Genomic DNA, 26,131 nt, shown 5'->3' with positions numbered 1-26,131 from the left:
AGTTAATTGTCTCTGTTCTTTACGACCTAAGTTCAAATCCCATCGGTGTTCAGTTTGCCTTCCATCCCTCTGGGTACGATAAAGGTACCAGTGAAGTATTGGGGTCTATTGTAACGGCTAAACTCTTTCCCTCAAAACTCTTGACCTTGTGCCGAATTATAATTATATTTTTAATAATTATATCATCATCATTAATATTTCCTATATCTCATAAGGCACAGAACTCGCAAAATGCTTAGCGGCATTTCGTCCGTCTCTTTACGTTCCGAGTTCAAATTCCGCCGTAGTCGACATTTCCTTTCGTCCTTTCGGGGTCGGTAAAATAAGTACCAGTTGAATTCTGGGGTCGATGTAATCGACCTAAACCCTTCCCACGAAATTACTGTCCAAAATTTCAAAATTTTAAACTAATATCTTTTATATTTCAGCTGATACATCGGTGATGGTATTTAGAGTAAAGATCCCTACGATAGCGCCCGTTTATAATAGCTTTTACCAAATAAAACCATATGCTTCAGATGTAGGTCTCTACCGGAATTTGATCCTTGACTCATGGAGAAATCTTCCGATGGATAAGGTATGTACACACATAGACGCAAGCGCATACACAGACTGTGGAGGCACATGGCCTAGTGGTTAGAGCAGCGGACTCACAGTCGAGAGATCGTGGGTTTGAATCTCAGACCGAGCGATGTGTGTGTTTATGAGCGAAATACCTAAGCTCCACGCAGCTCCGGCAGAAGGTAATGGCGAAACTTCTGCTGATTCTTTCGCCACAAGTTTCTCTCACTCTTTCCTCCTACATCTTGCAGCTCACCCGCGACGGACCGGCGTCCTGTCCAGGTGGGGGAACCTATACGCCAAGGAAACCGGGAAACCGGCCCTTATGAGCCAGTCGTGGCTCGAGAAGGAACGAACAAACAAACAACAACATACACAGACACACTCACACACACTCTTTTACTCTTTTACTGGTTTCAGTCATTTGACTGTGGCCATGCTGGAGCACCGCCTCTTTTTAGTCGAGAAAATCGACCCCAGGACTTATTCTTTGTAAGCCTAGTACTTATTCTATCGGTCTCTTTTTTGCTAAATCGCTAAGTTACGGGGACGTAAACACACCAGCATCGGTTGTCAAGCGATGTTGGGGAGACAAGCACAGACACAGAAACATATATACACACACACACACACACACACACAACATACATACATACATACATACATACATACATATATATATATATATATATATATATATATATATATATACATATGTATGTATGTATATATATATATATATACATATGTATGTATATATTATACATATATATGTATATATATATATGTATATATATGTATGTACATATGTATATACATATGTATATATATATATGTATATATATAATATATACTAATTGCACTACTAGGCACTGCACACATCCTATGCAGAACACTTTCAATACAGTAACCATCAGAGCATCACAACAAATCACAGCACATACCCAAGGCACACGGAGCTGCGCTCGGTAGTGAAGTGAAAGCACGTTATAAAAATAAAACTACTGAATGATAATAATAATAATAATAATAATAATAATAATAATAATAATATAATAATAACAATAATAATAATAACAATAACAATAACAATAATAATAATAACAATAATATTAATAATAATAATAATAATAATAATAATAATAATAATAATAATAATAATAATAACAATAACGAAGTTATTATCCCTACAGCTATGGTGTCTAACCGCCAAGCTGATAGCTTAGAGATAACTGATAGTAGTTCCCTAAACAACGACTTTAGCACTGATAACAACAATAGCTATACTAATTACTATAACAATATTCAGGACAGCGATAGCAATGATAAGAAAGCTAGTAATAGCACTCATTATAAGGATGGAGATAATATTGAACCTAATAACAATACTTATATATCGAATCACAGTGTAACAGATGAACTGATAAACTGCCGCCGTGGTGATCTCATTCTTGCCCACAACATCATAAGCGGAAAGTATAACCTCTCGAAAGAGCTGTTCTTCACTCCTGCTCCAGAGCGTCGGCTGTGGGGTCATTCCGAAAAGCTCCGGGTTGCGGATCCGTGGAACAAGCTGCCAGACGAGATGGTGAAGATGCCGACGACCGCTTTGTTCAAAGACTCCCTTGACCTCAAGTGGCCTGAACTCTTTACATGAACACCACCCTGTACTTAACTCCATGTCCCCCTACATGGCCTTGCTATTTGCTTTTGAGCCAAATTAACTAACTAACTAACTAACTAAGACCCAACAAGGTTTAATGGCATAACATAGAATACTGCCACGTCAAATGAAGATAATACTACTACTAATAATGGAATGACTCAGTCCACATCAAACAATAATTGCGAAAAGTAATCACAATACCAATATAACTAGCAATAATGGGGATGTGGATAATAGGTCTAACATCAGTACTAGCGGTGGAAGAATTATAGGTAGGAAAAATTTGAATAGCACTAATAAAGATAATAACGATAATAATAGCGAAAATGTAGGCATAGTCTCGATCTACCGTAGTAGTAGCCATGATAACAACCATATCGAAATTATCCATCCACGGACAAATAACGGACGGCCTGAAAATTGTAATCACGGGTGCAATTGTGTGACTGCAGCAGCGTGTCCCTTACGTGGAAATTTCCTGGCAAAAAAAACAGTTTACTCCTGTGAAATAATTACTGAATTAAATACTCTTATTTATATTGGGTGCTCATCCGCCTGGAAATCTAGGTTCTATAATCACCGGTCGTCCTTTAGACTCAAAAATAAGGCTAACAGTACATCTTTATCAAGTAGGATTTGGGAACTTAAGGACAAAAATATAAAATTTAACCTTAGATGGTCCATAGTTGGATCGACAGCGACTTATAAAAATAATAGAACTGGTTGCCAACTATGCTCCTTAGAACTACCAAAAATCATTAGATTCCCGGATAAAGACAAACTAGTTAATAAAAGATCTGAATTCAAACCAACTTGCATGCATAAATTAACTAAAACCTTTAAATATTATAATCCTTAAATCTCCATTTTAATCCCTTCATGATCATCTCACATTGGAATTTCCATAATCTACTTCATCCTGCCACTACTCAGGCATTGGATTAACTACTCCTAGTCTTACCCCCAACTACTTACTAAGTTTACCCTCACCTCAATAAATTCTAACCACAGATAGTATAAAGATACCATTCAATTTAGAAAATGTATACTTACTTATACTTATTTATATAGAACATAGATAAATAATCTAACCATTGTCTCTAGAATTTACTATATCACTACCAACAAATACTAATAACTTCATTAATATCTTTAGTAATATTAAACTAGTATTAAAGGGTAAATAACTACCAAGAAGCTTTTAACATAATACATTCTCTAATAATCAAAATAAGAGTATAATTTACATAAGTGGATACTCTTGAAATCTCTCCAACCAATATATATTTTCCAATCAATATTATATTGTAATATTATAACAATATCATGATCACTAGTATTATTGCGATTATTATAATAGTTTCTTTGTATTTTTCTTACTTTATTTTATTTTCTAATTTTTTATCCTTTATCTTTTATCTTTGCATTTAAATTACATTGAATTATTAAATATTTATTAAATATTAAATATTAAATTATTAAATTAAAACTATTATATCCCCCAAAACAAGATAGACACTTAGAAGATGTAATGTGTGTATATACATGAATCGATGGACGTGAATGTATGAATATTTATACATGGTGATATTTATATGTATGCATGTGTATGTGTGTATATATATATATGGGTATGCAAGTATGTATGTATATGTGTATATGTATATGTGCATTTATATGTGCATATATATATATGCGTTTGTAGGTATATATGTGTATGTATATATATATGTATAAAACAAGTAAATAAACATATTTTAAATTGCATTTTCAAACCTTCCTTCGTATATAATTCCACTCGTGCGATACCCCACAACTCAACTTTGTTATATATATATGTATATATAGGGATATATCTAAATGTGTATGTATGTGTATCTGTATTTATATATATGTGTGTGTGTATATATGTATATGTATGTACGTGCGTATGTATGTATATACGTATGTGTGTGTATGTACACGTGTGTGTATATGTGTGTATTAAGATATACGTGTGTGGCTGTTCGTGGGTATAGATATTTATATCTGTACATATCCCTAGTAGTATATGTATATATTTACTTGGGTTTAACTGTAGATACGCATGGGGATATGTGTGTAATTCCATATTGATGCAGAGGTCAGTTGAGGAAAAAGTGCTATGACCCAGTTTTGTGGTTTGGTGTCAGATGGACTGGCGAAAGAAGTTATTTGGCTTTGTCCTGTCATCTCTAGGGGAAATTAATGAGTTAAGAAGTGACATTTAGGTCCTCGCGATGGCGAGAAAGACAGACACAGGGGATTGAGGACTTGTCAAGCGAGAGGCAACGACAAGGATGACAAACGTGGTCTGGAGAAAGACAGACAGTGAATGTGAGAGATGACAAGCGAGAGACATTTTGAACTCGGTCTGATATAGTGGGAGTTTTGTGATGATTCAGGGAGTGTTACAGACGAGAAAACGTACGGTAATGTTGTTTATGTTTTCGTTGTTGAATTTTGGAAGTTGATGTGAAATGTAAAAGAAAAGAGAAAAGAACTTGTGAGTTGTGTAAAAACAGAAAGACTGAAAAAAAAGGAAAAAGAACATTGTGTCAGAAAAAAAGAACTGTGGAAAAGAAAGAAAAAGAAGGGAAAAGAACATTGTGACATAAACTGTAATCTATTGAAATGTAAAAAAAAAGAATTGTTGAAGAGAGGAGAAAGAATTTAATATGGACTGTTTTCGAGCTCTGTATTGTGTTGAACATTTGTTTGAATTGTTTTCGGACGTTGTGTTATGTTTAAATGCATGGATTATTGTTTTTCTTTTTAACCCTGTATAATTTGTTGAATGTTTTTCTTTGAATGTATCTGATATGTATCACGTTTTATTTGATGTTGTAACAATTGTATAAACTGTTGTTAAATGTCAGCAACTGCCTTCCGCTGTCTCTCTCTTCCTATTGTTGTTGTTGTCTCTGGTTTCTGGCTTGCGTTCGCAGCCGACCGCCGTTTTCTGTGGTGGATTTCCGTTTGACTGAGGGTGGTTGTCGTCGTCGCTCGACTTAGGGTTCCGAGTTCGAGTTGAGCGACGGCAGGTTCGTAACAATATATATTTAAGACTGTGTATCTCATGCTGTGCTGTATGAGACATGCTTATATATATGCGCGCAGATAAGTGTATAAACACACACACACACACATACTATAAACTTAAAGCTAGTAACTTGTAGTGGTGGATTGGTGTAAACTGACCATTCACTACAACAATATCAAATTTCAACCCCCCCCCCGAAAATAAGAAGTGATTTATGACCCTTACCACCACATCAAAACCTAAATCTTATTCTCAGCTCTTTTAGCGTCTTATCTATTTATCTCAATTCTTTTGTTTAACGATTATTTTATATCTTTTTATATATCTTTGTAGTTTTCTATTTATTCTTTACATTTTTATATTTTTTGTTACTCTGTTTTGACTAACTTTTGATGCTTATATGTGATTCTCACCTTTACGGAGATGTACTTGCATAGCAAGTGATTTTGATCTGAGATCGTGTGCTGAAACGAAAACAATTGCAGCGTGGAAGGTGTTTGTAAGTCATTTAAGAAACACACAAAAGCCGTTCGATTCACTTCAACATTTAAGTTTAATTTGTCAAAATATTTTCGTCGCTTTAAGACCGCGACCTGTTCACTGACAAGAGATGCAGCACGGATTTTTGTCAGGTCGCGGTCTTAAAGCGACGAAAATATTTTGACAAATTAAACTTAAATGTTGAAGTGAATCGAACGGCTTTTGTGTGTTTCTTAAATGGCTTACAAACACCTTCCACGCTGCAATTGTTATATATATATATATATATGTGTGTGTGTAAAAAATGAAGTGCGAAAATGCTGCTATATTATACAATTTTTAATTTTTATATATACATTATAACATGTTTCAGTTCCTGAAATGAACCTTATCAAAAAAAGTTATATATAAAAAAAGACAGCTCATGCCGTCAAACACAAGAAATTCATTTACAATACACAACGGAGTCAGACATCTTAAATTTCATATATAGTTTGAAGTAAGTTCATTCATGCTATATGTTCAAAGTGTTCGATGCAGTGGCCCACGGTGGCGATACGTATTCAATATAAAAAACAGATCAAAGTGGTGGAAAGCAGTCAATACAGAAGATTGATGTTCCCGAAAGAGCGAGGAATTCATTTTTACCTTGAGCAATTGTGATGACCCATGGTGGGTGTCCGCTGGGTGATATATATATATATATTCTGTATGTATATATATACAGATGCAGCACGGATTTTTGTCAGTGAACAGGTTGTGGTCTTATAGCGACGAAAATATTTTGACAAATTAAACTTAAATGTTGAAGTGAATCGAACGGCTTTTGTGTGTTTCTTAAATGGCTTACAAACACCTTCCACGCTGGTTCTAACCTTATTATCCTTATATTTGAATTTTTACAATTTCTTTACTATTTTTATTACCCTTAAATTTTACTTACATTGTTCTCTTCATTTGTTTCTCACTTCAACATTTTCTCCTCTTCCTTCTTTTTCTCCCTTTTCTTTCTCTCTATTTCCCCTCTATTTTTTCTCTCTATCCTTTCTATCTATTTTTCTCTCTCCATATTCTCCCTATTTTATTTTATTTCCTTCCTTTTTCTTTTTCCTTCTCTTTATTTCTATTTCCTTACAAGAAGAATGAACCCATTCAAATCTATTTAACATTCACTTTATGTTGACTGGTGATACAATATGAACAGATTTTCGAAATCCAATGATCCCCTACACGCATATACAGTTACGAAATTTTACAAATACACCTTAGGGAGATATGATATACCTATTGTAAAGGGCAATACTACATGTACTTTTCATATTTTTTATAGTGTGATGTAACTCTTTGAAATAACAATGCATGAGGCTGAAGATAGCTTTAAACCATCTTTTATATCTATTACACACTGATGTAAGAACAGGTCGTTTATAAAGCTTGAAACACGTGTACCGCGACATCCTTTGTGTTCTGTTTTTGATTTTATTTGATTATTCTCTCTCACATCTGCCACTATTCTGGCGTATACAGGTGCTTACACTTGTCAACTATTCACCCTAAATTTGCAGTATATATATATATATTATATATATATATTATATATATATATATATATATATATATATATATTGTTGTATTTCGGAATGATCATTTTGCCAGTTTAGCCAATAAAAACACCCGCACTATATATTGGCGTTACTTTGCTTCAGTGTTATTTATTTTTTACATTAAACTTAATCTTATTTCGGCCAGAGTTCTTTCGTCACACTCCTGTGACCGCATCAGTGGTCCTTTGCTTTCTTCTTTCTTATTTGTGTGTCTCTCCTTACTAACCGTCAGCCATTTTGATAATGATAATAATAATGATAATAATAATAATAAGTGGGTCTAAACACATGAACAAAATAAGAATAAACAAGAACAAATTACACGAACGTATATAAACAGAAGACACAAATATCACAGGCATTCCCCCCACACACTAACTAAACATAGACGCACATAGAGATATACGCATGCGCAAATGAAGACACATACAATAGAAATAGAAAATGGCTGACGGTTAGTAAGAAGAGACACACAAATAAGAAAGAAGAAAACAAAGGACCACTGATGCAGTCACAGGAGTGTGACGAACGAACTCTGGCCAGAATAAGATTAAGATTGATGTAAAAAATAAATAATGGTGAAGCAAAGTAAGACCAAATATATAGTGCGTGTGTTTTTATTGGCTAAACTGGCAAAATGACCATTCCGAAATACAACAATACCTGTTTCAACACACGATTTCACATCAAAAATCTTGCACAACAAATATATATATATATATTATATATATATATATATATATATATATATATATATAATATATATATATATATATATATATATACATATATATGTATATATATATATATATATAAGTATGAATGTATGTTTGTATATATGCTCACACATACATATGCTTATACATATAATTATGGATCTCAATTTCATAATTTCTTAGGCGCAGTTCAAAGGTTACAAAAGCGGAAGACTCGTTATGGATTTGAGATTTGATGTACGTAATTCAACCCTTCATAACTGGTTTCAGTATGAAAGACTGCAAAGGAACCCATGGACTGATCTGAACGCAACCAGCTTTAATATGTTTTCATCTCTAGGAAATGAGTAAGCTATTTTTCATTTTATGATGTCTCGTTGTATTCACTTACATCCTGGAATCATCTTGCTTTTATTCATCTATAAGCAATAAATTGTATCCCGAGTAATTAATTTCCGGAGACCTGCTCAAAATCCCTGTTATTATAATCAAAGATCCCTGTTATCATTATAATCAAAGATCCCTCTTATTATTATAATCAAATATTGCTTTCATTATTTTATCTCAGTCATAATCTTTCTCTTTTAAACAAACATCATGGTAGTCCAACAACAGAGGGAGAAGCAATTTGTAAAGTTTCACCTTCCTCCCAAAGAAACATATAGATTACAATTCAGCAGCCCATCTCTAAGCCTTGCTGTGTATGTATGTGTGAGAGGGGGGAAAGAGAACATTGCAAACAATGAATGAAATAAACATGCAATGAAAAAATCGTATAAATTAAAGGGCCTCCGACTTTGTTGTCTCATAACATCCAGAAAAATGAATACTTTTTAACAAAATTTTCTACAAATACCACTTAGATGTTGTGGCTTCAGAGTATATCGGGATTTATAGGAAATAATTTTTCCGAGGAATTGGATTGAGGAGTTTTGGAAAATTCACACGATCTGACATTTTCCCCTTCATAACTTTCAGGAAAATGGATGTCTTTTGATGAAAATTTATACAAATCCTTTTTCAACAGAATAGATTACGATTTTAAGGAAATTTGTGGGCAAAATTTTTTCGGAGATTTTTTCCCCATTTTTTTTTAAAAGCTACATCATCATCATCGTCATCTTCGTCACCACCACCACCATCATCATCATCTTCGTCATCATCATGATCATCATCATCAACATTGATGGCAGTAGTTTGACAGAAGAATTCTACATGCAGTATTTCCACCATCTCTTAAGCAAGTTTTAAATATGATACGATCAACGTCGCCCGTTATCGGATCCGGGCTGATAGAATAAGGTGTCATTCAAACAGCTTAATCGATATCTATCGATGTACCTTCACACTTTAATATTGGTGACCTTGTGCCTAAAATTACAAAATCGCTATTGTTGTTGTATTTGCTGTCTTCTTCACATTCTTCTTCTTCTTCTTCTTCTTCTTCTTCTTCTTCTTCTTCTTCTTCTTCTTCTTCTTCTTCTTCCAATCAGGACTCACGCCATTAGCCACAAAGAATAATCTCTAATTCGAGCCTACTCTAAGCTACTAAGAATGCGTGTGGCAACTTGAAGATCCACCCACCACACGCGATAGACTGGCGGTTGCACAGGCGCGAAAGCTACGTTGTTATCCTCATTCCTTAAACGGTGGCTTTTAACGGGTGGAGAGCTGAACCATCCTGGGGTACAGAGGATTCGCAATCTAGACTAGGGTCTGAAAGTTTACCACACCATAGTGGGTCACACCATGGTTCCTCTGCTTTGTGACAGAAGTAGGAAGAAAGAGTGAGAGAAAGTTGTGGTGAAAAAGTACAGCGGGGTTCACCACCCACCCCCGGCGGAGCCTCGTGGAGCTTAAGTGCTTTTGCTCAATAAACACTCATAATGCCCGGTCTGGGATTCGTAACCGCGTTCTTGCGACAGCGAGTCCGCTGCCCTCACCACTGGGCCATTGCGCCTCCGCTGCTGTTGTTGTTGTTGTCTTCGCCGTTGTTATCGTCTGCACAGTCTCTAACCAGTGTCTCTGATATCAAATTCCGCACATTTTCTTTCTTAAACAGAGTCGATCGTTCCTTCACCATTGGATATTTTGGAGATAATTGTGATGAGGATCGTGGATGGTTGATTGTTATTGATCGTCAATTTAACTGTTCGTATGCCAATTTCTCGCATTATCCTGTCATTCTTTATGCCAATTCAAAGACACAAACCTACTGGAACCGAGGTAAGTCTCTGTGAGTTCAAGTTCCGCCGAGGTCGACTTTGCCTTTCGTCCTTTCGGGGTCGATGAATTAAGTACCAGTTACGCACTGGGGTCGATGTAATCGACTTAATCCCTTTGTCTGTCCTTGTTTGTCCCCTCTATGTTTAACCCCTTGTGGGTAGTAAAGCAATAGATAAATATTAGCTTGATAAAGGCGGCGAGATGGCAGAACCGTTAGCACGCCGGGCGAAATGCGTAGTCGAATCTCGTCTGCCGTTACGTTCTGAGTTCAAATTCCGCCGAGGTCGACTTTGCCTTTCATCCTTTCGGGGTCGATAAATTAAGTACCAGTTACACACTGGGGTCGATGTAATCGACTGAATACCTATGTCTGTCCTTGTTTGTCCCCTCTATGTTTAGCCCCTTGTGGGTAATAAAGAAATAGGTAAGTCCTTTGCCATCTTACATTTATATTTACTGTGTATTTGTATTCATTTCGATAGTAGTAATGGTGGCAGCAGCACCCATAGCAGTAGTAGTAGTAGTAGTAGTAGTGGTGGTGGTGGTAGTAGTAGTAGTGATGGTGGTGGTTGTGGTGGTTGTAGTGGTGGTGGTGGTGCTTGTGGTGGTGGTAGTAGTAGTGATGCTGGTGGTGGTGGTGATGGTGGTAGTAGTAGTAGTGAAGGCGCATGGCTCAGTGGTTAGAGCGTCGAGCTTACGATCGTGAGGTTGTGAGCTCGAATCGCGGACCGGACCGGGCTGCATGTTGCGTTTCTTGAGCAAGACTCTTTATTTCACGTTGCTCCAGTTCACTCAGCTGTAGAAATGAGTTGCAACGTCACAGGTGCCAAGAAGTATCGGCCCCTTTGCCTTTCCCTTGGATAACACTAGTGGCGTGGGGAGGGGGAGGCCGGTATGCATGGGCGACTGCTGGTCTTCCATAAACAACCTTGCTCGGACTTGTGCCTGGGAGGGTAACTTTCTAGGTGCAATCCCATGGTCAGTCATTACCGAAGGGGATCTGAACTCAAGTACTAGTAGTAACAGTAGTAGCAGTAGTAGTAGTAGTAGTAGTAGTAGGAGGAGGAGGAGGAGGAAGAGGAATGCTGTTGTTATGGGGTTATTTTGTTAGTATAGGTTGTAGACCCACCGCCATAGTATAAGTCGCAATGCAGCGGGAACGAAACCAGAACCCAACTAATGCAAACTGTGCGTCTTTATTCCACCAGCGCGTGGCTTAGGGGTTAGGGTACTCGGTTCACGATCGTAAGTTGATGAGTTCAATTCCGGGCGGTGGGTTGCATCCTTGAGCAAGACATTTTACTTCACAATACCCCAGTCCATTCAGCTGGCAAAAATTAGTTGTACCTTTATTTCAAAGGGCCAGTCTTGTCATATTCTGTGTTACGCCAAATCTCCCTGAGAACTACGTTAAGGATACACGTGTCTGTGGAGTACTCAGCCACTTGCGCGTTAATTTCAGGAGCAAGCTGTTCCGGTGATTGAATTAACTAGAATCCACTTCGTTGTAACCAGCGAAGTGTCAATAAAAATCCACATATCCATCAATAACATCTGACGGTCGCTTGAAATCACACCAAAATATTTCTGTTTCGAATATTGTCTGTTTTCTGTTCAGATCCAGAAATAAAACACCTGATGACTCTCAGGGATAAAACTAATCGAACCACAGTATACATGTACATACACTATTTTCTTTCTTGGGCGCTCAACTCCGGATGAAACAGTAGTGGAAGATGGTCGTTGTCACATACAGAGAAATTTTATCTAAAAATAACGGACATGAGGCGCAGGAGTGACTGTGTGGTAAGTATGTTGCTTACGAACTACATGGTTCCGGGTTCAGTCCCACTGCGTGGAACTTTGGGCAAGTGTTTTCTACAATAGCCTCGGGCCGACCAAAGCCTTGTGAGTGGATTTGGTAGATGGAAACTGAAAGAAGCCCATCGTATATATGTATATGATACTCTTTACTCTTTTAGTGTTTCAGTCATTTGACTGTGGCCATGCTGGAGCACCACTTTTAATCCAGCGACTCGACCCCGAAACTTATTCTTTGTAAGCCCAGTACTTATTCTATCGGTCTCTTTTGCCGAACCGTTAAGTGACGGTGACATAAACACACCAGCATCGTTGTCAAGCAAAGCTATGGGGACAAACACAGACACACAAACACAAGCACATATATATATATATATATATATATATATATACATACATACGACGGGCTTCTTTCAGTTTCCGTCTACCAAATCCACTCACAAGGCTTTGGTCGGCCCGAGGCTATAGTAGAAGACACTTGCCCAAAGTGCCACGCAGTGGGACTGAACCCGGAACCATGTGGTTTGTAAGCAAGCTACTTATCACACAGCCACTCCTGCGCCTATGTGTAACACATTAACACACACATATATATATGTGTGTGTGTGTTAATTATGAATTCATTGAACATATTCCCCTCTCAGATTCACACACTTATTGCAGTGACCCTTCAGTTTTTCTAACCTTGTAAAAGAACTCGTAAGATTGGGTCTCCAGCCAAATCTTTTGCAATACTCTTAAAACCTTGAACAGCATCCGTTGTTTATATATTTGTGTACTACATTTCCATTCGTGGAGCGACATGACCTAGTGGTTAGAGCAGCGGACTCGCGGTCGAGGGATCGCGGGTTCGAATCTCAGACCGGGCGATGTGTGTGTTTATGATCGAAACACCTAAGCTCCACGCGGCTCCGGCACAACTTTCTCTCACTCTTTCCTCCTGCATCTTGCAGCTCACCTGCGACGGGCCGGCGTCCCGTCCGGGTGGGAAACCTATACGCCAAGAAAACCGGGAAACTGGCCCTTATGAGCCAGGAGTGGCTCGAGAAGGAACAAACAACAAAATTTCCATCAGTTTGATCCCTAGCAGACATCAGCTGTCTAATTATCGGGTGTGCACACATTTTTCCATGTAAATTTGCAACTTTAATTTCGCTCAGTTTGACCTCCAGGGGCCAACATTAATGCATGCATTAATACCATTTATCTCTATTTGATGTAGAAATCTTTATTAGCAAGCATAGAGAACATATCTATGATTCTAAACAGCAAACATTGCTGTGTTCGTTGCGATTTTCTGGGCTCTGACTTCAAATCCTGCCGATATCACTTTCCTTGTTTCGGAATCAATAAATAAGGTACCAGCTTTGGGGTCCATTATTGGAACTTACTTTTTCTGGTAGAAATCAGCTGCATTCTGACTTTGGGAAGAATGGTTTGCATTCGTACTCTTTTACTTGTTTCAGGCATTTGACTGCGGCCATGCTGGAGCACGGCCTTTAGTCGAGCAAATCGACCCCAGGACTCATTCTTTGTAAGCCTAGTACTTATTCTATCGGTCTCGTTTGCCGAACCGCTAACTTACGGGGACGTAAACACACCAGCATCGGTCGTCAAGCGATGTTGGGGGACAAACACAGACACACACACATACACACACACACACACACACACACACACACACACACACACAACACACACACACACACACACACACATATATATATATATATATATATATATATATATATATACATACATATACATATATACGACGGACGATTATCAAATTCTAGTTCAAATTTGCCGAAATATGTTACAAATTAATAAGAACATTTTCGTATTGTTGCTGTTGCTAATGTATTGGGTTGTCCGGAAAGTTCGTGCCGATTTTTAAAGGAAAGAAAAAGATAAATACTTTTAAATCAACCAAATATGAACCATTTTGTTGCACAATGTGTCTCCATCTTCCCTTTAGCTTGAAAATACCCTCTTCCCAGAATTGGGGTGGTTTCATGGCAAAGAATTCATCAAGGTGTCTTTTTATGCCATCCAAGGAATTGAAATTTTTACCATTAAGACTATTCTGCAGAGACCTGAATAAGTGGAAATCCAAAGGAGTAATATCTGGTGAATATGGAGGGTGGGGTAACACATCCCAGCCGAGCTGCAGCAATTTTCGTCTGGTTCCCAAAGCCTCAAGTGCTGAAAATGAACTTTCTCATCTTCCATTTTAAAGGGTTACAGAATTAATAGAGGTTATAGAAAGATATACCTTCTCCCACAAATAGATAGCTTAAACTGTGCTCTAAATGGAGGTGTAGTGAAATCCTGTTTTATGGGTCTCCATCTTTCCTTTAACTTGAAAATACCTTCTTTATAGAGTTGAGGTGGTTTCATGGCAAATAATTCATCAAGTTGTCTTTTTATGCCATCCAAGGAATTGAATTTTTTACCATTAAGACTATTCTGCAGAGACCTGAATAAGTGGAAATCCGAAGGAGCAATATCTGGTGAATATGGAGGGTGGGGTAACACATCCCAGCCGAGCTGCAGCAATTTTTGTCTGGTTCCAAAGCCTCAAGTGCTGAAAATGAACTTTCTCATCTTCCATTTTAAAGGGTTACAGAATTAATAGAGGTTATAGAAACATATACCTTCTTCCACGAAAAGATAGCTTAAACTGTGCTCTAAATTGAGGTGTTGTCAAACCCTATTTCATGGACTTAACCATGTTCTAAAATATGTCGAAAGGTAAGCTACTATAAATCGGCACGAACTTTCCGGACAACCCAATAGTTGTACTTACTGCTTTTGATCGTGTTACTCTTATTGTTGAAATTGAGGTGTTTGTTGTTTTTTTTTTCAGGATATGGACTGCTTGACTACATGGCATTGTATATCCACCTGAATTAATGGCAAATCTAAGTTAGTTATAAACGTCTCTTATATTTTGTATCTTTACTTAAAAGTTGAAATCAAAATGCTCAAGAACCATTTTTAATGAAAAGACTAATTGCCTGCATGTTTACTCATCAAAAATTTAACGTTACAAATTTACATACCGTAAATCCTCGAGTATAACTCGCATTTTCCCCCCAAAATTTAAAGGTCAAAATCCCTAGTGCGTACTATATACGAGGTTAAAAATGAAAATTATTTTCTAAGCAATGTCCGAGTCTCTATTTGCTGTCCGGCAATGTTTATTCAGACGCATTTTGTGATGTCGGGCGCCAAAATACCTTAAGCTAAGCCTGAAAGCAATGAAGTCATAAAAGGATCATCCATAACTTGCAGTAAGCAACATTTATTAAATGTTATTACTGTTATTTCTTTATTTTCTGCAAAGAAAATGCACAAAAAAGCTACACGTTTGCATTATGCTATATATACAATAATAATAAAGGACGTTACCTTATACGTTTTTTCAAACCAAGGATGTTATATAGACCTCTTTGACTCAAATTAGAGAATGCGTGCGTATTATACACAAGGCTTAGGATTGTCAGAGGTACAGCCCCCTACAAATCCCCTGCGTATTATACTCAAGGGCGGGCTATACTCGAGGATTTACGGTACTTTTTTAAAAAATCACGCAATTTTAGCAAAATTGAAAATTATAAGCCCTCAGTGTTTAAGAATGAAACTAATGGGTGTAAATAAAAAAAATTTTGTCATTACATAATGCTCTTTTCTCTTTTACTTGTTTCAGTCATTTGAATGCGGCCATGCTGGAGCACCGCCTTTAATCGAGCACATCGACCCCCAGGACTTGCTCTTCGTAAGCCTTGTACTTATTCTATCGGTCTCTTTTGCCAAACCGCTAGGTTACGGGGACGTAAACACACCAGCATCAGCTGTCAAGCGATGTTGGGGGGGGGACCAAACACAGACACTCAAACATATACACACGCATATTATATATATATATATATATATATACACATATATACGACAGGCTTCTTTCAGTTTCCGTCTACCAAATCCTCTCACAAGGAATGAACCCGGAACCATGTGGTTCGTAAGCAAGCTACTTATCACACGGCCGCTCCTACGCCTATATGCAAACTTTAAAGAAATTAATTATTTTGTTTCTTTGAGATTTTTTTAAAACTCTATTATACTTGTTTGAATTACATATCTTCTACGTGATTTTAATTTTAAAACACAATATTTATGATTTAATTTTTGTCATGATGAGTTTTGTCAAGAAATAGGCGTAGGAGTGGCCGTGTGGTAAGTAGCTTCCTTACGAACCACATGGTTCCGGGTTCAGTCCCACTGCGTGGTACCATAGGCATGTGCCTTCTACTATAGCCTCGGGCCAAGCTAAGCCTTGTGAGTGGATTTGATAGACGGAAACTGAAAGTAACCCGTCGTATATATGTATATATATATATGTTTGTGTGTGTGTGTGTGTGTATACGTTTGTTATCTGTGATTGTGCACCCCCCCCAACATCGCTTGATAACCGATGCTGGTGTGTTTATATCCTCGTAACATAGCGTTTCGGCCAAAGAGTCTGATGGAATAAGTACTAGGCCGACAAAGAATAAGTCCTGGTGTTGATTTGATCGACTAAAGGCAGTGCTCCAGCATGGCCGCAGTCAAATGGCTAGAAGAATACAAGAATGAGTTTAATTTTATGATACAATATTTGTGATTTGATTTTTGTTTATGAGTTTTGTTAAGAAAAAAATAATTTTTTTAATGATATGATAATAAAAATAAAATTAAAAAATAATATAATGCTAAAAAACAAGCCAGAAATGTTCAGTTTAATACAAAGAAATTTTTAGATAAAAAATATTAAATTTAAATTTAAAAAATTGCAATAAAACACCAAAAAATATGAAGAGCAAAACAGTGCACATAATATTTCGTCTTCAATGTTGTAAGATTTATTGTTTCTCTTCTAGTTCTGTACTTTTCCAGGTTAACTGTTGCTTGTTGTGTAAGCTTCTCCGAGTTCAATACTTAGGAATATTCTACGATTTTGCACCCGCAATTATCATATTGGTCCACTTTTTGGATCTTTACCGTTTGACCGACAGATTTAAAAAATAATCTTTTGTAACTAAACACTTTCAAATTCCGGGCACGGTTAGAATGTGTCATATAAAACATCCTTTACTCTTAGCATTTTTGAGAAAAGCTTATATTTACGAAGTTATTTTTTGTTAAAGTTCTTGTTGACAATCAACAGCAGTAATTTTATTCACTTGAATACACGTCATTGATTGGTTGAAATTACCGAAATACGAGAACTTTACCGTGAAATAACTTTGTAAATATAAGTTTTTCACGAAAATGCTAAGAGCAAAAGATGTTTTATATGACACTTTCTACCAGTGTCCGAAATTTGAAAGTGTTTAGTTACAAAAAATTATTTTTTAAATCTGTCGGTCAAACGGTAAAGATCCCACTTTTCTTTCCAGGCAACTCTTCTATTATTATTATTATTATTATTATTATTATTATTATATATACTTTTACCACTGAAAAGAATGCTGCTATTGAAAATATTTTAATAAATACAAATTTTGTTCAAACTTTGAAATTTTGTTTGCACATAAAAATAGCAAAGAATTACAGCACCATATCCGTTACAAATAAATAAATTTAAAAACTATTTGCATAATAAAAGAATGTTATGTTCTTATAAAATAATGTTATATTCTAATAAAAGAATTAATAAATTGCTTTCATGATTGAATTTTGTTATTTTAATACGTTTTTAATAAGTACATTATAAACAAACTAGCAGAGATACCCGGCCTTGCTTGGGACTAATATGGTATAGTTTGTATATATATATATATATATATACATTGGTAAAAACGGTAAGATAACAAAAGAAAGAAAGAGACCTCAATATTATGTAAATAGAGGAAATTTATCTGTAAAATAATATTTGACAATTATTCAATAGCCAAGATAAAATTCTGAGTTTCGGATGCCGAGGTGGAAATCCGCAACACCATGTCTTCGAAACTCAGAGTTTTATCTTGGCTATTGAATAATTGTCACATATTATTTTACAGATAGATATATATATATATATATATATATATATATATATATATATATATATATATATATATTGCAGTTATGCTGAAACAGGTGATACGGGGAAATGCAGAGAGACAATAGTATTTTATATTTTGCCTTGCAACCGCTGCGATAATTATTAACTGGTAATGCGCAACAGAAGATCGAACCCGTACTGCTCAATCTCCAGCAAAATCATACTGTGCTGTTAGGCTAAGCGACATATGACGGTGACTGCCGTCTTTTATAATGTCAAATATCTTAACATGACAAAAATATTTTTAATTTGTTAAAATTATCACTATTCTGTGACTTAAAAGTACACCGCAGTTTTTGTAGCTAACTTGCAGCATAGCCCGGCGTTGCCTGGGTAAGTAAAAAAACTTTGCCGATAAGCAATGCCCTTTACCTTTTTACCCTTTTTGTACTCATTGAACCGTTATTTTGTAAAATGAAACCTAAAAGGCATTAAGGCATTCAAGGCCCCGTTCCCTTGCATGCATGAAGAAAATCTATGACAACATCGGTGTAGGGAAAATCTATGTGAACTTTCAAAAAATGTCGCAGAAAAATCGGTTTGCTATGTGTGCCACATATGATGTAATTAACCGATTTTTTCCAGTAATAACATATCCTATTGGAATAAAAAGGACCATATAACTCCTTGGAGCAGACATGATGCTCGCTGTGAATTTAAAAAACAAATTCCTACCAATTTGTTAAAGATATTTTCGAAAATATGTCATCTTGAATTTGAACGCGATTTCCCAAAATGGCATGATTTTATCGATTTTTTTTTCTGATGGTAAGGTATTGCATGGAAAACTAACGTCAGGATTAAGTTCCGTAGGGTAACATTAAGCTTCACCATGAGTTTGGTGAAAATCGATTGCAAGTTGCGGAAACTACAACGGAATATGTGTTTCATATGATAAGCTTAGTTTCTCGACCCCATGTCGAATTTGTCGATTTTTTTCAGAACTGTGGGAACTTTTCAAAAGTTTCGCTGCGTTAGTTTTGAATTATGACATTGGGCTATGTGTGTCAAGTTTCATCAGAATCGGTTGAAAGCCGTGGTCAGAGTGAGGGTACAACCTGACAGACCCACAGACAGACAGACACACTGACAGACAGACACACAGACAGACAAACTGCCTTTTATATATAGAGAGATATATTTTAACGAGGTTTTCACCTCAAGATTTATCTCATAGAGCTCTTTCGTTTCAACACAGCTGTTGTATAGTTTACTTAAGTATTGCTCTCAAATTTTGGCACGAGGCCCGCATTTTCGGGGAAGGGAGTAAGTCGATTACATCGACCCCAGTGTTCAACTGGTACTTGTTTAATCATTCCCGAAAGGAAGAAAGGCAACCCTGGTGGAATTTGAACCCAGAACGTAAAGACGGGAAGAAATGTCGTTTAGCAGTTTCCCCCGCGTGCTAACGTTTCTGCTAGCTCGTCCCCTTGAGTTTGGTGAAAATCGATTGCAAGTTGCGAAAACTACAACGGAAAATGTGTTGCATATGATAAGCTTAGATATGATAAGCTGTTGTTGTTTGTTCCTTCTCGTGCCATGCCTGGCTCATAAGGGCCGCTTTCCCGGTTTCTCATAGCGTAATAGTTCCCCCACCTGGACGGGACGCCGGTCCGTCGCAGGTGAGCTGCAGGATGCAGGAGGAAAGAGTGAGAGAAAATAGGGGTGATAGAGTCGGCAGAACTTCGCCATTACCTTCTGCGGGGCCCGCGTGGAGCTTAGGTATTTCACTCGTAAACACACACATCGCCCGGTCTGAGATTCGAACCCACAATCCCTCGACCGCTGCTCTAACCACTTGGCCATGTGCCTCCACTACTTCAATATTTAACAGAGTATTTCGCTTCAAAGTCAATTTGGGGGATTATTTACCATTTCTTTTCGTCATTTAAAACCAAACAACTTCTTTTCCTAACGAAAGCTTTTTAACGCGGTTTTCAAGAACGCATATATATATATGTATATGTATGTGGATGGAAGCACTCCGTCGGTTACGACGACGAGGGTTCCGGTTGATCCGAATCAACGGAACAGCCTGCTCGTGAAATTAACGTGTAAGTGGCTGAGCACTCCACAGACACGTGTACACTTAACGTAGTTCCCGGGGATATTCAGCGTGACACAGAGAGTGACAAGGCCGGCCCTTTGAAATACAGGTACAACAGAAACAGGAAGTAAGAGTGAGAGAAAGTTGTCGTGAAAGAGTACAGCAGGGATCACCACCATCCCCTGTCGGAGCCTCGTGGAGCTTTTAAGTGTTTTCGCTCAATAAACACTCACAACGCCCGGTCTGGGAATCGAAACCGCGATCCTATGACCGCGAGTCCGCTGCCCTAACCACTGGGCCATTGCGCCTCCACATATGTATGTATATATGTATATTTAGAATTTATGTACGAAGTGCGCCAAGATATTTTGACTTCTTGTAAACTCACTGAATACATTCTCTCACATTCAATGAATCTATAATTTCCCTTTAAAATGAATGAAATAGAAATATTAAATTTCTAAATATCTCATAGAAATATGTACGGTGGTGGGGCGATAGAATGGTTGTATACTGTCAACTTAACGTGACAGTAGGGGATTACACCACCGCTGTTCAGCCCTAAAAAGCATCGACGCTTCCTGTCGGCTTCGACACACTTACTGTGTCATATATTTACGAAGGGGAGATGCAGGCCTAGCTGTTGGGGGTATTTGTCTCCCCTTCGTAAATATATAAGGACACAGTGTGTCGAGGCCGACAGGAAGCGTCAATGCTTCCTAGGGCTAAACAGCGGTGGTATAATCCCCTACTGTCACGTTAAGTTGACAATATACAGCCATTATAAATGGAATAATTTGATTTAAAGTCAATTTCTCTCCTTACACTCACATTTTTGACCTAACCTTTTTTTTATAATGAATTAATTCTCAATTATCTAATATCAAAGCGTAGCTCATTGCTAAAATAAGCCGCTTTCAATTAGGTTGAGAAATGAATTTGTGATGAAGCCTAGAAATGCTCGCGATTAACTAAAAATTGGCCTTAAGAAAAAATTCATCCCCTGCCATGGGTGAATGATTCAATTAGTTCTTACTCGGGGCTAAAATAAAAATATCACCCCCCTCCATCTTAATTTGCATTGTAGCTAACCTATACTAAGGGAAGTTACTCTGAAAACAAAATGAATTAGTTATTTCCTTTTGGTTTGTTTCGACGGAGATGTTTCGTTAGAAAATCATTCACGTGTGTATAACAAGTTGAACTTGGATTACTTGAGGTTATTTAAGCAAGTAATTGAGAGTTTAGAGCTAGCGATGGGTCAGAGCTGTAGTCCCGAACCTTTTTTTAGCCATGGCGCAGCTTACAAGAAGTCAAAATATCTTAGCGCACTTCGTACATAAATTCTAAATATACATAATTATATATATATATATATACATACAATACATATAATATATATATATATATATATACATATATATATAATATATAGATATAATATATATATATATATATATATATATACATAACACATACATATACTTTTTACAATCTTTTACTATCTTTTACTCTTTTACTTGTTTCAGTCATTTGACTGCGGCCATGCTGGAGCACAGCCTTTAGTCGAGCAAATCGATCCCGGGACTTATTCTTTGTAAGCCAGTACTTATTCTACGGTCTCTTTTTGCCGAATCGCTAAGTGAGGGGACGTAAAAACACGCCAGCATCGGTTGTCAAGCAATGCTAGGGGGAAAAACACAGACACACAAACAAACACACACATACATATATATATATATATACGACTGGCTTCTTTCAGTTCCCGTCTACAAAATCCACTCACAAGGCATTGGTCGGCCCGGGGCTATAGCAGAAGACACTTGCCCAAGATGCCACGCAGTGGGACTGAACCCAGAACCATGTGGTTGGTAAGCAAGCTACTTACCACACAGCCACTCCTGGGCCTGATATATATATATATATATATATATATATACACACATATATATACATATATATTGTTACGCCGTACGCTCACTCAGGACCCTAGGCCTTCCGTTTCCACCACGGGCCCTAAGTCGCGACGACGCTCTGCGCTCAGCAAACCGGAAGTCCACCGAATCCATGGAAAGCGGGGGAAAGCGGCGAACGCAGCCAGAAACAAAGGCAACAACAACAAAGGTTGACAAACATTTGACGGAGTTCGAAAGAAACAATCAATGCATTTTAATATAACAAAGTTCGAATAACCAAGTCAAATACAGGAGTGGCTGTGTGGTAAGTAGCTTGCTAACCAACCACATGGTTCCGGGTTCAGTCCCACTGCGTGGCATCTTGGGCAAGTGTCTTCTGCTATAGCCCCTGTGAGTGGATTTGGTAGACGGAAACTGAAAGAAGCCTGTCGTATATATATATATATATAAATAAATATGTATGTGTGTGTTTGTGTGTCTGTGTTTGTCCCCCTAGCATTGCTTGACAACCGATGCTGGTGTGTTTACGTCCCCGTCACTTAGCGGTTCGGCAAAAGAGACCGATAGAATAAGTACTGGGCTTACAAAGAATAAGTCCCGGGGTCGAGTTGCTCGATTAAAGGCGGTGCTCTAGCATGGCCGCAGTCAAAAAGACTGAAACAAGTAAAAGAGTAAAGGAGAGAGTAAACATAGTACAACGTCCGGAAACAATCAGTTAACGTTCAACACAATACAGCGATCGATCCTTCACAACAAATCAATTAACAGTCTCTTTCTCCTTCTTTTCTCTTCTTTCTTTTCTACAGTTTACGTCACAGAGTCTTTCCTTTCTTTCTTGAAAGATTTAGCGCACCTAACACATCAAAGTTTCCCCTTCTTTTACATTCCAACATCAAAGTTCAAAACATACAGAAAAAGAAAAAACAACATTTACCAGAACATTTTTTTCTTCTTTAATTTCACGTCAGCAACGTCCTCTTAACTCGCAACTCCTGCTATATCAGTTCGGCTTCTATCTGTCCCCTTCACTGTCATCTTTCTTAATTCCTCTCGCTTGTCATTTCTCACATTCACTGTCTGTCTTTCTCATCGTTGACGTTGCCTCTCGCCATCTCCACCATCTCCATCCACCCCCTTGTCCGCTCCGCTCACACTTCTGGCTGGATGTCCTGCATCGACTGACCCTCTTTCACCAACTGACTCTTAGCCCCAATGCCAGCCGCATTTATATAGAGTAGTATTTTTATTTTTTTCTTAAACTTTCTGTGACCGGGTTGGGATCAAAGTTCACGTCCTTAGATCATTAATTATCGTGCTCGTTGAGAGGACAAAGTAAAATACCACTGCCGGTTCAATTCCAACTAATGGGACAAGGGGCATAGTGTTTTTCTGTCTGTTTCCTTTTTCTTACCACCGTAACAATACACACACACACACACACACACACACACACACACACACACACACACACACACACACACACACACACACACACACACACACATAGTATATATATATATATATATATATATATATATTCTCTCTCTCTTTTACTCAGTCATGCTGGAGCACCGCCTTTAGTCGAGCAACTCGACCCCCGGGACTTATTTTTGTAAGCCCAGTACTTATTATATCGGTCTTTTTTGCGAACCGCTAAGTGACGGGGACGTAAACACACCAGCGTCGGTTGTCTAGCAATGCTAGGGGGACAAATCCACTCATAAGACATTAGAAGAAACCTGCCCAAGATGCCACGCAGTGGGACTGAACCCGGAACCATGTGGTTGGTTAGCAAGCTACTTACCACACAGCCACTCTTGCGCCTATATATATATATATATATATATATATATATATATATTATATATATATATATTATATATATATATATATATATATATATAATATCGGAGTAAATGCGCTAAGCAGTGTTTACGTATAATCACAATTTAGATTAATTGAAATATGTTTTCAGTTAAATAAACTGCAATTAGCGTGGAGAAAAATTCTCTCTCATGGTAAAACGTGTGAAAAAATCCCGTTCGGTCAGTGTCGCCCTCTCTTGGGAATCTCAGACATCGATGTTTCGAGCTTGTTGCCTTTTGTCGATCAGATGTAACAGAGAGGCAACCCTGACCTAATAGCTTTATATATAATTCAACCGACACGTTGACTGATTTGCGCCAGTAGATCGCCCGACCGAGAAAAATATCGGAGTAAATGCGCTCAGCTGTGATTACGTATAATCAGAATTTAGGTTAGTTGAATCTTTATATATATAAAACTGAGAATGTGAGTCTGTCTGTCTGTCTGTCTGTGTGTTTCCCTAAAACTTGAGAACTACACAACCAATTTCATTCAAATTTTACACATGCCTTACTTAGGGTCCATGTAGTTTCATGGGCCAAAAAAAGTTCAACTTCTTGCTTAGAGCGAGCCCATAGCAATATCATATCTTCTCCACTATTTCAGTATTACGTGTTACAAGTGAAACAAAAATATTTATCTATTTTATGTCAGATGCTTTCACTTTAACAATAAAAATAATAATAACAATTGAATTATATGTAGAAAGTAATAATTAAACTTAAACTAAAGTATAATATAATCGTAACATAACAAAAGTAAAAATAGCAATTGGTATAAATGGCATCAATGACTTCAACTTGAATAAGTGGTTTCACATGAATGGGAATAAATTAAAAATAAAATTAGCGTGCAGAAATGGAATAGACCAGATGAATTAATAAAAAATTAAATTAAAGAAAAGACTATTGTCTAAAAAGTATACAATGTAGAGAAAAAAGAAGATTTGAACACATGGAGGAATCTATGAAAGATATCTAATCAGAGGCGGTAAATTTGCCACAATAGAAGCAAGGTTCGAGTCAACGGAGCGTGCACGGGAGTACTCGACTCGAATTTGCAAAGTGCAAATATTTTATTTTTACCCTTATATCTGGGACGTAGGACGTCCCGGAAAAAAATTCTAAATGCCTCCCCACCCCAGAAGTAGAAGTAGAGGTAGGCTGGATTGTAGCCACACTTCTATACATAAGGGAGGACAAGATACAATTGATCGAAATTACAAGAGACGGGCTAACAATTCCAGTCTGTTATATATTTTGAGTATTGTCATCACCAGCGATATCAAGATATAACTTTGTATTTTGTATTTTACGTGTAGATGTATATATATAGATGTACATGTAATATCTGCAAAGACAGCCGAGGAGAGACGGATTCAGTCAGCAGAACAGAAACGCCAGATGCGGAAAGCCAGAGCCACCTGCACCAATAGCACAGCCCCTACCCACTTCTGCCCCACCTGTGGGAGGGGCTTTCTTGCCCGGATTGGCCTCACCAGCCACCTCCGGTCTCATAGCAGCAATTCCACCAAATGATGTCAACGGTCATCTTCGAACCCGAAGGACGAACATTATTATTATCACACATATATGTACACATATATACATGCACTAGCACTATGACCCGGTAACGACGGGTCTTTAATGCTAGTAATATATAAAACTGAGAATATCTGTCTGTGTGGATCCCTAAAACTCGAGAACTACCCCACCGATTTCATTCAAATTTTAGACATGTCTTACTTAAAGTCCATGCAGTGTCATGGCCTAAAACAATTTTCAACCGCTTGCCTAATGCGAGTCCACAGTAATGTCGTATCTCATATATATCTCAGTATTACGTGTCAAAAGTGAAACAATAACATCTTTCTATTAATACTGAAAACTATTAAAGTGAAACTATTATCTCACATATATATCTCATATATATACAATCAAACGTATAGATGTATATTTATATATGTACATATATAATATATATATATCTATATATATATATATATATAATATATATATATATAATATATATACCGTAGTAGTAGTAAACACATAAATGTGAAACATGGTGGAAAAAAGA

The 26,131-nt window shown here is 37.2% G+C and overlaps 1 protein-coding gene across 1 annotated transcript; it reads left to right on the top strand.

Moving 5' to 3' along the window:
* The first annotated feature begins 443 nt into the window (after positions 1-443).
* LOC118761573 lies at positions 444-17,245 on the top strand. The gene is made up of 5 exons (XM_036499621.1): positions 444-577; positions 8,272-8,435; positions 10,151-10,314; positions 15,005-15,063; positions 17,071-17,245. Exons 1-4 carry the CDS (start codon positions 569-571, stop codon positions 15,049-15,051), a joined length of 384 nt encoding a protein of 127 aa, XP_036355514.1. The 5' UTR covers positions 444-568; the 3' UTR covers positions 15,052-15,063; positions 17,071-17,245.
* Positions 17,246-26,131: the final 8,886 nt, after the last annotated feature.

Source organism: Octopus sinensis, unplaced genomic scaffold (assembly GCF_006345805.1).
Source record: "Octopus sinensis unplaced genomic scaffold, ASM634580v1 Contig15366, whole genome shotgun sequence".
Classification (NCBI taxonomy): domain Eukaryota; kingdom Metazoa; phylum Mollusca; class Cephalopoda; order Octopoda; family Octopodidae; genus Octopus; species Octopus sinensis.
Note: the sequence above shows the minus strand (reverse complement) of the source record. Positions and strands in the feature narration are given on the sequence as shown.

Bases quoted from the DNA above. Each gene is read 5' to 3' on its own strand.
- LOC118761573 (XM_036499621.1), top strand. The intron at 8,436-10,150 runs GTAAGCTATTTT...TTTCTTAAACAG, and splicing joins TTTTCATCTCTAGGAAATGA to AGTCGATCGTTCCTTCACCA. The intron at 10,315-15,004 runs GTAAGTCTCTGT...TTTTTTTTTCAG, and splicing joins ACAAACCTACTGGAACCGAG to GATATGGACTGCTTGACTAC.